General features: G+C 43.8%; 1 protein-coding gene across 1 annotated transcript in view; it reads right to left on the bottom strand.

Annotated features, from left to right (window-relative positions):
- ARHGEF38 (Rho guanine nucleotide exchange factor 38) overlaps positions 1 to 12,601 on the bottom strand; it is a 70,533-nt gene that overhangs the window by 7,362 nt on the left and 50,570 nt on the right. Inside the window, exons 9-13 of the mRNA XM_045537405.1 lie at positions 12,140 to 12,262; positions 8,831 to 9,142; positions 3,985 to 4,128; positions 3,024 to 3,222; positions 2,643 to 2,905 (exon numbers count right to left, since the gene is read on the bottom strand). Of these exons, the coding sequence (XP_045393361.1) occupies positions 2,643 to 2,905; positions 3,024 to 3,222; positions 3,985 to 4,128; positions 8,831 to 9,142; positions 12,140 to 12,262 (1,041 nt within the window). The remainder of the gene's footprint in view (positions 1 to 2,642; positions 2,906 to 3,023; positions 3,223 to 3,984; positions 4,129 to 8,830; positions 9,143 to 12,139; positions 12,263 to 12,601) is intronic.

Here is a 12,601-nt window from a genome sequence, read left to right as displayed (position 1 = left end):
CTCGTGTGCCTCCATGGAGTTAAGACATTAAGGAAAATATTTCTATGTGTCCTTTTCTTTTTTTCTCCCTGTACTGGGGTTTCCAACTGGTGCGTCCTCTTCTTTTCCTTGTAGTAAATTTATTGGGACAGTCTTTGCCCGTGCACCGGAGAGGCCTTCGATTTGAGCTGGGTAATTTCTACTCTGAGGGAAGGCCTAGGAAATTTCCTGTGGACAGAGATCCAAGACACATTTTCCATCCTGCTTTCTTAGTAACAGTGCTTCTATTTATATCCCCGACACCATGTCTGTTTTGAATCGGCTCCAAACTCAGAGGAAAAGGAAAGCAAATCACAGTTTATGGAGAGATACCATTAATATATTTTCTGTTGTGAGCAAAGAAAATTACCTTATTTTTTCCCTCTCTTGGTAATGGCAGTCTCTAACAGACCTAATTCACGTGATACACATCGATAGGATCACGTGGAGAGAACAGCTGTGCAGCACCAGCTAGTACGAACTAGACTGATGAGGGCTCGCACTATAAATTCCAGGCTGAAAGGGCCTGTGTGAGGTGCTTAGCCCAAAGTCCTTAGAAAGCCAAGTGAGAACTAGAACTTTGCATCAAGCCAGGGCTTCATGGTGTCTTGACACATTTGATCCTCAGATTTCTGTCTTTCTAGGTGATTGGGAATAGGCAAAATCTGCCCGAACACTTAACCGTGTATATAGATTTCACTTATAAAATTTATTAGTTGGCATTATAATATAACATGTCTTCTTAGGACTCTGAATAGACTAAGAACATGAACACGTAATGGAGTAATAGAGTTTTGAAACTTCAAGACAGAAGAGTGATAACATATAATGACCAGGCGAGTTAAGAGTCAGTCGTGCCTGGGAGAAAATATTTACAATTTATACATCCGATAAAGAGCTTGCACTGAGTTTCTAAAGAATTCTTATAACTGAAAAATAAAGGAAAATGACCCAATTTTTAAAAATTGGCAAAAAATATTTAAATAGACATTCCCCCAAAGAAAATATAACACTAGCAAAGAAGCACATGAAAAGATATTCAACAGCATTAGTTATTAGGGAAATGCAAAGAGATACCACTTCATGCTCACTAAGGTAGCTATAATAAAACAGAGATAATAGCTAATACTGGCAAGGATGTGGGGAAATTGCAGCCCACAACCCCATATGTTGCTGATGGAAATGTGATACCATGTAGCCATTCTGAAAAATTGCTTGGCAGTGTCTTAAAAAGTTAAACATAGGGTTAGCTCTGTCGTGCGTTATATGATTAGTGCAAAGTCCAGGAGAAGTACGGGGACAAATGACGTGAGAAAAGGCCTCATCGATTTATCAATATATAAGGTATTGACGTTATGCCTTTCAAAACTTTTGAGCACTGACATTCTGTGTCTGTCAGTAAAATATCAGAGCCTGATTAAAAAAAAAAGTTAAACATAAATTTACTACACCAACAAGAAATCATACTCCTAGGTTTATACTCAAGAAAAATGAAATCCACACAAAGACTCATACACAAATATTCATAGCGGCATTGTTCATAATAGTCCCCAACTAGAAATTACCCAGATGTACATCAACTGGTGAATGGAGAAACGAGATATACTATACCCATGGAACGAAATACTATTAGGCAATAAAAAGCAACAAAGTAAACATACGTACCATGACACGAAAGCATCTTAAAAACATTCTGCTAAGTGAAGTGAGCCAGCTGTAAAACACCACACATGTACGATTTCGTTTGTGTGACAGATACAGAAAAGGCAAATCCGTGGAGACAGAAAGTAGATCTGTGGTTTCTTGGGGCGGGAAAGAGGAGGGACTGCAAGGGATGCCAGAGATCTTTTGGAGTGAAACACACGTTCTGAAATTGAATTAGAGTGAGGGCTGTACAGTAAGACCATAATAAAGCTGGTTTTGAGAAAAAGAACCGTTCATGAATTAGACAGCAATCGCTAACTGTTACTGAATAGACACGATGTTTTTGAAGGGCAGTATGGCAATGTCAGTGAAGACTGTCCATATATATACCCTTTGACCCTCCGATATTTTTAGCAACTTACCCTGCAGATACACTCCCTTTTTGGCACCAGGGATTGGTTTCCTGGAAGACAGTTTTTCCATGGACGATGGCGGGGGGTGATTTCAGGATGACTCAAGCGCATTACATTTATTGTGCACTCAGACCTGTCTGCTAATGATCATCTGTATTTGCAGCCGCTCCCCAGCGCTAGCATCACCACCTCAGCTCCAGCTCAGATCATCAGGCGTTAGATTCTCATGAGGAGCCACAACCCGGATCCCTCCATGCGCAGTTTACAGCAGGGTCCGCGCTCCTGTGAGAGAAAAATCTAATGCCCCCACTGATCCGACAGGAGGTGGAGCTCAGGGGGTGATGCGAGCGATGGGGAGCGGCTGTAAATACAGGTGAAGCTTCGCTGGCTCACCTGCCACTCACCTCCCGCTGTGCCGCCTGGTTCCTAACAGGCCACAGACTGGTACCGATCCACGGCCCCGGGGTTGGGGACCACAGTCTTACAGTAAGATAGAATGAAGTTAGGGAGAGATTCTTTCATGATTTCAACAGCCAGGTGTTTTTACATCAAGGTTCCAATTTGTACCTGTTCGTCTACTTCTTGAAAACTGTCGGCGTCAGTGCCGTTTGTCTCAGACTTCCCGCACGTGCCACTAAGAGATGAGCTGCTGTCACTTATGCTGCTGCTCTCGGGGGTGCCGGTGACACTGTCACTAGCCGGCCGCGAAGACACGAAGAGGCTGATGTTGTCAAAGTCGTCATCACAGAACCTGTTCTCTGCGTCCCCTCTCTGCATTTTTGCTGGATTGTAGGGTTTCAGGAAGGAGGAATACACATATCCTTTGACAACTGGATAGGAAATAAAAAGAAAGAAGCAGCAAAATCATGGCTATACTCTTCCCAAATGTGTGCTCAGAGGCCCCTGGGAAAATCTCAAAGAGGGTTGGCGTGCTAGAAAAAAACTTACTTCCTGTGTCCACAAGCCACCTGCTCGTACTCCCCAGGGGATCTTTCTGCTCCATCACAGCCACCAGCTCTCCTTCCAGAAGGTTGATGTCCAATTCTTGGGTCGCGTTGCACTTTCGCTTGGCTTGATAGAGCTCCTCTGCGCGGTACGTGGACAGAAGTTGGCAGCGGTGAGTGTCATTCTGACGTGGCATTTCTGGCTGCGAGAAGCAAGGAGAAGTTTTGGTTTAGACAGATGTACAGAAAAATTCTCTCTGCGTTGGTATTTTTTCTCTGGAGATTTCTTTAAACGTAGAAGCCATACATCGATTGGGGGTTATTTCAAGGTGATCAGCCTGTCACTGTCAATTATTCACTGAGGAATTCTCTAGCAAGCACACACGAGGGCAGTGTTGTCGAGAAGAAAGGAGGAGAAGGCAGAGGTTCTAATCCCTCTAGGACAGTGAGCGACTTTTTAACTCTCCGCCGTTCCGTAGACGATCCCTTGCATAGTAAGCGCTTGATAAATGATATTTAATTAAGTAGATGTTTGTGTATTTTTCTGGGAAATAACATCAGCAAATTAGGCAGGAGTCCAGAGGCCTACACCCCTTTCCAACTCCGGCACTAAGTGACTTTGAGAAAAGCCACTTCACCACTGGAGCCTGGGATGCCTCATCTGGGAAATGAAAGAGTTGGACGATATAATTTATCTCTATGAAGTCTCATTCGACAACTATAACAAATGTGACAAACACCATCTTAGGCACTTTACGGATACATCATACACAAAACAGGAAAGAATACAGGATCTTATGGGATTTATACTATAGAGGGTAGAAACAGATAAGAAATTATACACTTAAGTCGGTAAATCATAAGATATCAGAACGAGATAAATGATGTGGAAAAGCATGTGATGTACGATTCGAACAAGGCAAAGAAGTGACATTCGTCATTGTCATGGATGCTGTGAACCTCACCGGAATCTGCGCAGGCTTCTTCTTCTCAAAACTAAGTTTCCTCTCAATAAAGGTGGCGCTGTTGTCCTTGACAAAATTCAGATTTTGAACCTCTTCCAGGAGCCGATTCTGAATCTCAGAAATGCCCGAGACCAGCCGTGGTGCCTGTAGGTACAAATGACACGGCATTGTTTCCACACGGCTAAATAACACCTGGTAGGTGTTACATTTAGCACAGTTACGATCAGCAGTCGAGACAGCGTATGATAGTTTCACAGTGAAAAATCAGGGTATAACGTTAGACCTTCTAGATAAAGACAATTTAGTTTGCTGTCTCGGGACATCCCACTAAAATCATAGGACAACTTTTTAAAGGTTAAAGCCCAAAATAAAAGAAAAGCAGAAGAGAAGAAAATAAGCCACAGCGTCTTGGGACAAAGGCTCAGGAGTTGATGGCAGAAGGTGAGGCGGCGGCCGGGGACCGGGGCTAAGACAGGAAGCCCCACTGAAAAGCCCGTGCTGGTTCTCAAAAGAAGACACACAAATGGCCAGAAAAATGCATGAATCACTAATCACCTGGGAAATACAAATCAAAACCACAGTGAGGTATCATCTCAACCCAGTTAGGGTGACTGTTACCAAAAAGACAAAGAACAGCAAATGCTTGTGAGAACGCAGAGGAAGGAATTGTTGGGCACTGCTGGTGGGAATGCAAACGAGAGTAGCCACCAAGGAGAACAGTACGGAGGGCTCTCAAAGAACTGAAAACAGAACTACCCTGTAACCCGGGAATCCCGTGACGGGGCCTCCGTCCAAAGCAGAGAAGATCAGTGTATTGAAGACGCAGCTGCACCCCCAATTTTATTGCTGCACGAGTCACAAGAGCCCAGATACGGAATTAGCCCAGGTCTTCAACAACGGAAGAACAGGCACAGAAGATGTGCTGCTTGTCACTTTGACTCAAACTGTACAAAAGCATCTCAGGTAACCAAAACGTTTGTACCCCCGTCATAGTCTGAAATTTAAAAAAAAAAAAAATCATGTCTTTGTTTTGTTTCCTCACCAAAACGCTTCTGTAAAATGTGAAGTTTTATCAATGCTCAGAGAAATAAGTTGGAATAAAACCACTGTGATGGATGTCAAGGAGGTCCACCGGGACTTCGAATTCTCCTCTCCTTGTGGGGGTGTGGGAAGGCGGCATTCCCTGGCCCCCCTGACCTCGGGAACAGCCAGGTGGCCTGCTTTGGCTAACACAACGAGAATGCAAGGGACACACGCCACTTCCATGGGAAAGCTTGTCGGAGCTGGTACACCACGCTCCGGGATCTCTCTTCTACTGCCAAGGCGTGCATGCAAGTCTGTATTGATGTGGAGGTGCTATAAGATAAAAGGATAAAAACAGAAAGCCAAAAAAAAAAAAAAAGGAATACTATTCAGCCGTAGAAAAGAATGAGATCCTGTCATTCACAGCAACGTGGATGGAATTGGAGGATATTACGTTAAGTGAAACAAGCCAAGGACAGAAAGTTAAACACTACATATTCTCACTCATATGTGGAAGCTAAACAGTGTGGATCTCATAGAAGTAAAAAGTACAGAGGGTATTAGAAGGTTGGAAGGCTAGGGGGAAGGGAGGAATGGAGAGATTTGTGAAAGGATACAAAGTTACAGCTAGATAGGAGGAGAAAGTTCTAGTGTTCTAGACCACTGGTCCCCAACCCTTTTGGCACTAAAGGCCAGTTTCATGGAAGACAATTTTTCCATGCACTGGGGCTTGGGGGATGGTTTGGGGATGACTCAAATGCATTGCATTTATTGTGCACTTTGTTTCTATTATTATTACATTGTAACATGAAATGAAATAATTGTATGACGCACCATAATGCAGAATCTAATGCTGCCGCGGCTCTGACAAGAGGCAGAGCTCAGGCGCTGCTGTGAGTGATGGGAGCGGCACTCAATACAGATGAAGCTTTGCTCACCTGCCGCTCACCTGCTGTGCAGCCCGGTTCCTAACAGGCCACGGACGGGTACCTGGTCCACGGCCTGGGGCTTGGGGACCACAGTGCTCGACCACCGTGTGATGACTATAGTTAACAATAATATATAGTTTCAACAGCTAGAGGGAGGATATTGAACGTCCCCAACACAAAGAAATGATAAATGTCTGAAGTGATAGCTATGCTAATTACCCCGATCCGGTCACTGTACATAGGTATCAAAACATGTGTCCCATGAGTATGTACAGCGATTACTTGTCAATGTGAAAAATTTAAAAAACAAATCAGAAAATCTTTTGTCATGCTCCCCAACGAGAAGTGGAATCCCTGTCCTTGCCCCCTAAAAACTGGGTAGGCCTTTCTGATGGCCTCAAGGGACAGAGTCTGGAAAGGGACAGGACAGTGGCAGTCATGCTGCCTGATCGTCAAGGTTAGATACGTGCCGCGCCCAAGAGAGATGAGAACGTATGTCCACTGAACACCTGAATGTTTACGTCAGGATTATTCGTCACAGTCAAAAAGTAGAAATAACTCAAATACCCATCAACTGGTGAACGCATAAGTACAGTGTGGCCTCTCCGTACGATGGAATATGACTTGTCAATAAAGAGAACTAAGTCCTGAAACGCACGTCGTAATGAATGGACCTTGAAACACTACGCTAAGTGAAAGAAGCCAGTCACAAAGAACCACGTATGATATGATTCGATTTATACAAAATGTCCAGAATAGGCAACTCTGTAGAGGCATAAAGTAAATTGATCGTTGCCGAGGGCTGGGGTGGTTGGGGAGAAATGTGGGTGGCTACAGGGCTTCTTTTGGGGGTGATGACAATGTTCTAAGATTGATTATGGTGATGCTTGCGCAACTCTTGTTAATATACTAAAAATCACTGAATTATATACTTTAAATGAGTGTAATGTATGGCGTGAGAGTTATATTACAATAAAGTTGTTACCAAAAACAATAGGGGACTGGTTACACATTATCGTACAGCCATACAGTAGGTTACTATAAAGCTGTAAAAAGAGTGAGGAAGCTCTCTGTGTACTGACATGGAAGCTTCCCCCAGATATAGTGTTAAAAAGCAAGTTGCAGGCCTGTAATCCTAGCACTGGCTCACGCCTGTCATCCTAGCACTCTGGGAGGCCGAGGCGGGAGGATCGTTTGAGCTCAGGAGTTTGAGACCAGCCTGAGCAAGAGCGAGACCCCGTCTCTACTAAAAATAGAAAGAAATTAGCTGAACAACTAAAAATATATAGAAAAAATTAGCCGGGCATGGTGGCGCATGCCTGTAGTCCCAGCTACTCGGGAGGCTGAGGCAGGAGGATCACTTGAGCCCAGGAGTTGGAGGTTGCTATGAGCTAGACTGACGCCACGGCACTCTAGCCCGGGCGACAGAGCGTGACTGTCTCAAAAAAAAAAAAAAAAAAAAAGCAAGTTGCAGAATGGTGTATATAATATGGTAGTCTGGGGCTTTAATTTTAGGAAATAAAAACATATTTGCATTTATTTTTATTGGCATAAAGGAGCCCTAAATGGATAAAAAATGAACTAATAAAAATGAGGGTGGGAGTGGGGGATGGGACGCCGAGGGGCCAGGTGTGGGTGTGAGACAGCAGATACGATTTTATGTGGCTTTGACTTTTGAACCATGTAAATACAGCATCTGTTTATTCCATTAAATTTAATTCAAAGTGTAAGTTACAAGTTAATTAAATGCACAATAGAAAATAAATAGGGGCAATTAATTCTGCTCCAGGTGTTGCCACTGAATTGCTAACCAGCTGCACGAGAACTAATATCCTGGAAAGGAAGGGCCAACAAAGCAAGCTGATTTTTTTAAAAGTTGATGTCAGGTTGTATCTTTCTTCCTCATCGGGAAAATAATTATAATATTCTTGTGGGAAGCTAAGGTACGCGCACACACACACACACACACACACACACACACACCAAGCTTCTCTTCCTTGGAGGAAAACAAAACCAAAACAGGGACTGGTTTGCGAGTTATCCTGGCATTATGCCGAGATGGCCTTCTTTTAAAAGCCACATCTTATTTTCTTCTTCTTTTTTTAAGTTTATTTTATAAATAATTATTCTTTCTCTTTTACTTGGACAAAAAGTATGATCTAATAAAAGCCATGTCTTTTCTTTTTTTTTTTGAGACAGAGTCTCGCTCTGTTGCCTGGGCTAGAGTGAGTGCCGTGGCGTCAGCCTCGCTCACAGCAACCTCAGACTCCTGGGCTCAAGCGATCCTCCTGCCTCAGCCTCCCGAGTAGCTGGGACTGCAGGCATGCGCCACCATGCCCGGCTAATTTTTTCTATATATATATATTTTAGTTGGCCAGATAATTTCTTTCTATTTTTTTTTTAGTAGAGATGGGGTCTTGCTCTTGCTGAGGCTGGTCTCGAACTCCTGACCTCGAGCGATCCTCCCGCCTCGGCCTCCCAGAGTGCTAGGATTACAGGCGTGAGCCACCGCGCCCGGCCAAAAGCCACATCTTAAATAGCCATGGTTAACATCTAAGAACTGTTGATTGGGAAGGAATACAAAGTATCCGTTGATAAGCTTCAGTGTAGCATCAGGCAGGTGGAGCCAAGGTGTTCGGTACTTGAAAAGGAATCTCTAAAAAAAAAGAGCTACAAATGTGTCAGTCACAGTGAACCTGAACTAGAAAGTGTCTTTCAGCTTCCTGTGGGGAAGAGAGATGAGGAGCAAAATACCATCTGAGTGGCTTCAGTTGAAATAAACCTGACACACACACATGCACACACACACCCCTCACCACACACGTGCACGCTCCGGCCGGGGCTTGTTTTGCAGGGTGTGGTTTCCAGCAGGCCGGGCAGACCCAGGTGCTTACCGGCGCCACTGTGGAATAAGCCCCCTCTGCCAGCAGCATCAGGTCCCCAAGGCGGGCGATGAAGCTGCACAGACAGTTCCGCAGAATCCCCCGCGCAGCCCGGTTGAACACCTGCAGCTCTTCCACGAGCTGGGCATTGAGGGCCTCGTACTCCTTTTTGGCCAAGTCGGACTCATCCCCTGCCGACCGCTGCAGGTAGCCGTTGTAGTCCAGCAGCTTGTCGTAGCGTTTCTGGATGAGCTTGTGAGGCCCTGGGAACAAGGACAGCAGGGCCGACAGGGGGGTCAGGACGAGCCTCTGTAAGGGAGCTGCCTGCCAGAAGAAAAAACCATCCCATTACAGAGAAAGGAACAAACAGCCCCGTCCCCGGTGCAGAACTGTTGTCAGCAGGCTTACCCCTTCCCTGCAGGGGCGCGAGGGACACGGGAAAGCATCTAACCAAGCTAAGAGAGGATCTGGCTGGGCGCGGTGGCTCACGCCTGTCATCCCAGCACTCTGGGAGGCCGAGGCGGGAGGATCGCTCGAGGTCAGGAGTTTGAGACCAGCCTGAGCAAGAGCGAGACCCCTGTCTCTAGTAAAGAATAGGAAGAAATTATCTGGCCAACCAAAAATATATATAGAAAAAATTAGCCGGGCATGGTGGTGCATGCCTGTAGTCCCAGCTACTGGGGAGGCTGAGGCAGGAGGATCGCTTGAGCCCAGGAGTTTGAGGTTGCTGTGAGCGAGGCTGACGCCACGGCACTCTAGCCTGGGCAACAGTGAGACTGTCTCAAAAAAAAAAAAAAAGGATCTGATCATCTGTCTAGCTAAACCTGTCCGAGGACTTGAAACAGGGTCTCCATACTGTAACATTGAACCTGAAGAGCGAGCAGGAAGAGGAATACAAAAGCTAAAACCTGCTCACCCCAAATACAACTCCGTCTCTTTCTTTATAGCCATGGTTATGTTACTGGAGTCATCTCCTTTCCCACGGTCCCCTTCCCCTTCTTTCTGATCCCAGAGCCAAACCGAGCTATTCCAGCACGTGGGGGTGGAGGGTGGCAATCTCCAGCCTTTGACTGCCAAGACTGTAAAAGATTCACCGTGTCACCCACACGCTTTGCTGGTGACAAAAGTCAGTCTTACAGGAAGAGTGTACCCCATTCCTCTCGTATCCGTTGCAAATCCCTAGCTACCTGGGGGACTCATTTTTGGTAGTGGAATTGCGTCCCTTGATATAGGTATTTTACTCTTGAGACAGAAATGACCACAGAATTATAACTTTCTTTTGAAATACATTCAACGATTAAGCAGAAGCTAGTCTGTATCTTAAATAGTTACATTTTTACGTCTGAATCATTGAAAATGAACTTCGTATTAATGCCCAGCCCCCAGGCCATCACGTGATCATCCTGCATTTAATTTCTTCTGCTGCTCTTTCCTCTCCCTCTATTCTGAAATGCGCTGGTATTCTGTGTGCTGCCTGCCCTCCTTTACCCTTTCTCGCACATGCTTGGGTTACATGATTGTGTTATGGCAATTTGGAAGCAGGTTTTGCTGTCGTACCCCAAAAGATGTGACAGGAAATCAGCGTCTGAGCAGTAGCGTGTACTAATTAAATTAAATGGTCCCTGGTAACTTTGAACTCTTGGGAAATCTGGAAGAGAGGGAAACCAATCTCTTACTGGCACCAGCAATAGCCAGCACAGATTAAATTTGATGTCTAGCTTATGAGATAATCAATATACACCTACAGACTGTTTAATGAATCCCTTGACTAAGCTAAGAATCTATTTATTGTATCTGGGATGAATTACTGTGTTTGTGACTTGACTGGATTCTACAGGCAATGTAATACAGAATTACAAGATAATTACTACATATATATATGTGTGTGTGTGTGTGTGTATATATATATATATATATATATCTCCAGTAACTCATAGACATGTACCAATTCACCTGTACATAGGAATTGTGGTTGGAACAAATAAGAATCAGATTTTATTTTAATATTTTGCCCTACCTCAAATATGTGCATAAGTATCCCTCATGATTAGATAAGAACAACTGCTGTGCCTTAGATAGACATTGAATTCTTAATATCTGATTTTTAAAAAGAGTTCTATATATGTTAATCATTAAAAAGTTACTTTTATATTGAACTTTCTAATAATTACTTTAATTTAGCCTGATTGATCATCTTGTGGTTTTATGCAAGGTAGGCAGGACACCTTCTCTCTTCTTTCTGCCGAATTCTGGAGCATGCTTGCTGAAGGAGAAGCTACACATGCTCTCAGATGCTACTCAACAAATATTTATTGACTAAATGAATTGGAATTAAGCTAAAGATAATTAAGCTAAATTCTCTTAAGGAATTTTCTAAAATGCGCTCTCTGCAATTAAATCCAGAGAATACGTAAAGAACTAACCACATTTTTTCTATCAAACATATGCTGTAAAATCTATTTATCTGTCCACCTATTCACTTATCCATCTGTGAATCAACCTATTTCTCTATCATCTCAGGTCAGATGTAATCCTAACTTTCCATTCCTCAGTGCTGGAAAAATGAGATACTTCTCTGTGGTTTTCTACAAGGGTAAGGGCTGCATCACTTCCTAGGGCCTGGAGACATTTGGGGCTCTTCACTGGCTCTTCTATTATATCTTCCATATAATTCTGGAAATATTGCCATGAAATAATAATACCCATAGAAACACAAGGCACTAAATTAAGTTAGTGTTATCCAGACTAGCTTAACACTCAGGTATTTTATTGACTCAAACATGGTTTTATGATTCCCAAGCTATATTTCACAGAACTCCTAGAAGACAAATATTTTACCACGGAACAGAAGAAATAATATACACTCTTAAGGAGAAGTCCTTTCTCAATAGAAAGGCTTTGCTTTCCAGCGTATGGTGTGTTAGGAAGAGTCATGTCCTCTGAGGGTAACTTTGTTCCTTCCGTAAGGACTCAGGACTTTTCCACAGACTCCTCTGAGCAAATCACAGCTTTCTGTCTGAAATCCTTGGCACAGCATATGCAAACTTAGAGTAAACATTGATTTTAAAAGCTGCGCTGACACCACTCTTAGAAACACAGTCCGTAGTCCTCTTAAATTTCCACTATAGTGAAATCCTGACTAATCCACTTTAAAAATATTTAATGATTTTTAAAAATCCCCTGTTTAAATCTACTAATTTTGACATCAGGATTTGCTTTCGTGCATGTTTTATTTCTAACTCCAGAAAAAGAAATGGAAAGCCGCTTTTCTTTTAACGTCACTATTTAACTGGCATTTGTCTGTGAAGACGAAGAACTCACAAAGTCACGGCAGGGATTGGAGGCGTTGCTCGGGGTCTCCGGACAGCCCCCGTCGTCCTCATCCTCACTGTGTGAAATCTCCCGGAGGTCCCTCACACTCTGCAGAGCCAGGGGCATGGCGTCCTGAAACCCAAGAACAAAGTCACAGAAGGGACAAGTTCTGAGGTCAACACAACCAAACGTATCCCAAATGTGGACTTCATTATCATAACCCTCTATCACCACTGAGAAATTTTTAAAAAATGAAAAATATTGGCCGGGCACGGTGGCTCACGCCTGTCATCCTAGCACTCTGGGAGGCCTAGGTGGGAGGATCGCCCGAGGTCAGGAGTTTGAGACCAGCCTGAGCAAGAGCAAGACCCCGTCTCTACTAAAAAAAATAGAAAGAAATTATCTGGCCAACTAAAAATATATATAGAAAAAAATTAGCCGAGCATGGTGGCGCATGCCTGTAGTCCCAGC

Source organism: Lemur catta, chromosome 26 (assembly GCF_020740605.2).
Source record: "Lemur catta isolate mLemCat1 chromosome 26, mLemCat1.pri, whole genome shotgun sequence".
Taxonomy (NCBI): domain Eukaryota; kingdom Metazoa; phylum Chordata; class Mammalia; order Primates; family Lemuridae; genus Lemur; species Lemur catta.
This window is presented reverse-complemented; position numbering and strand designations above follow the sequence as displayed.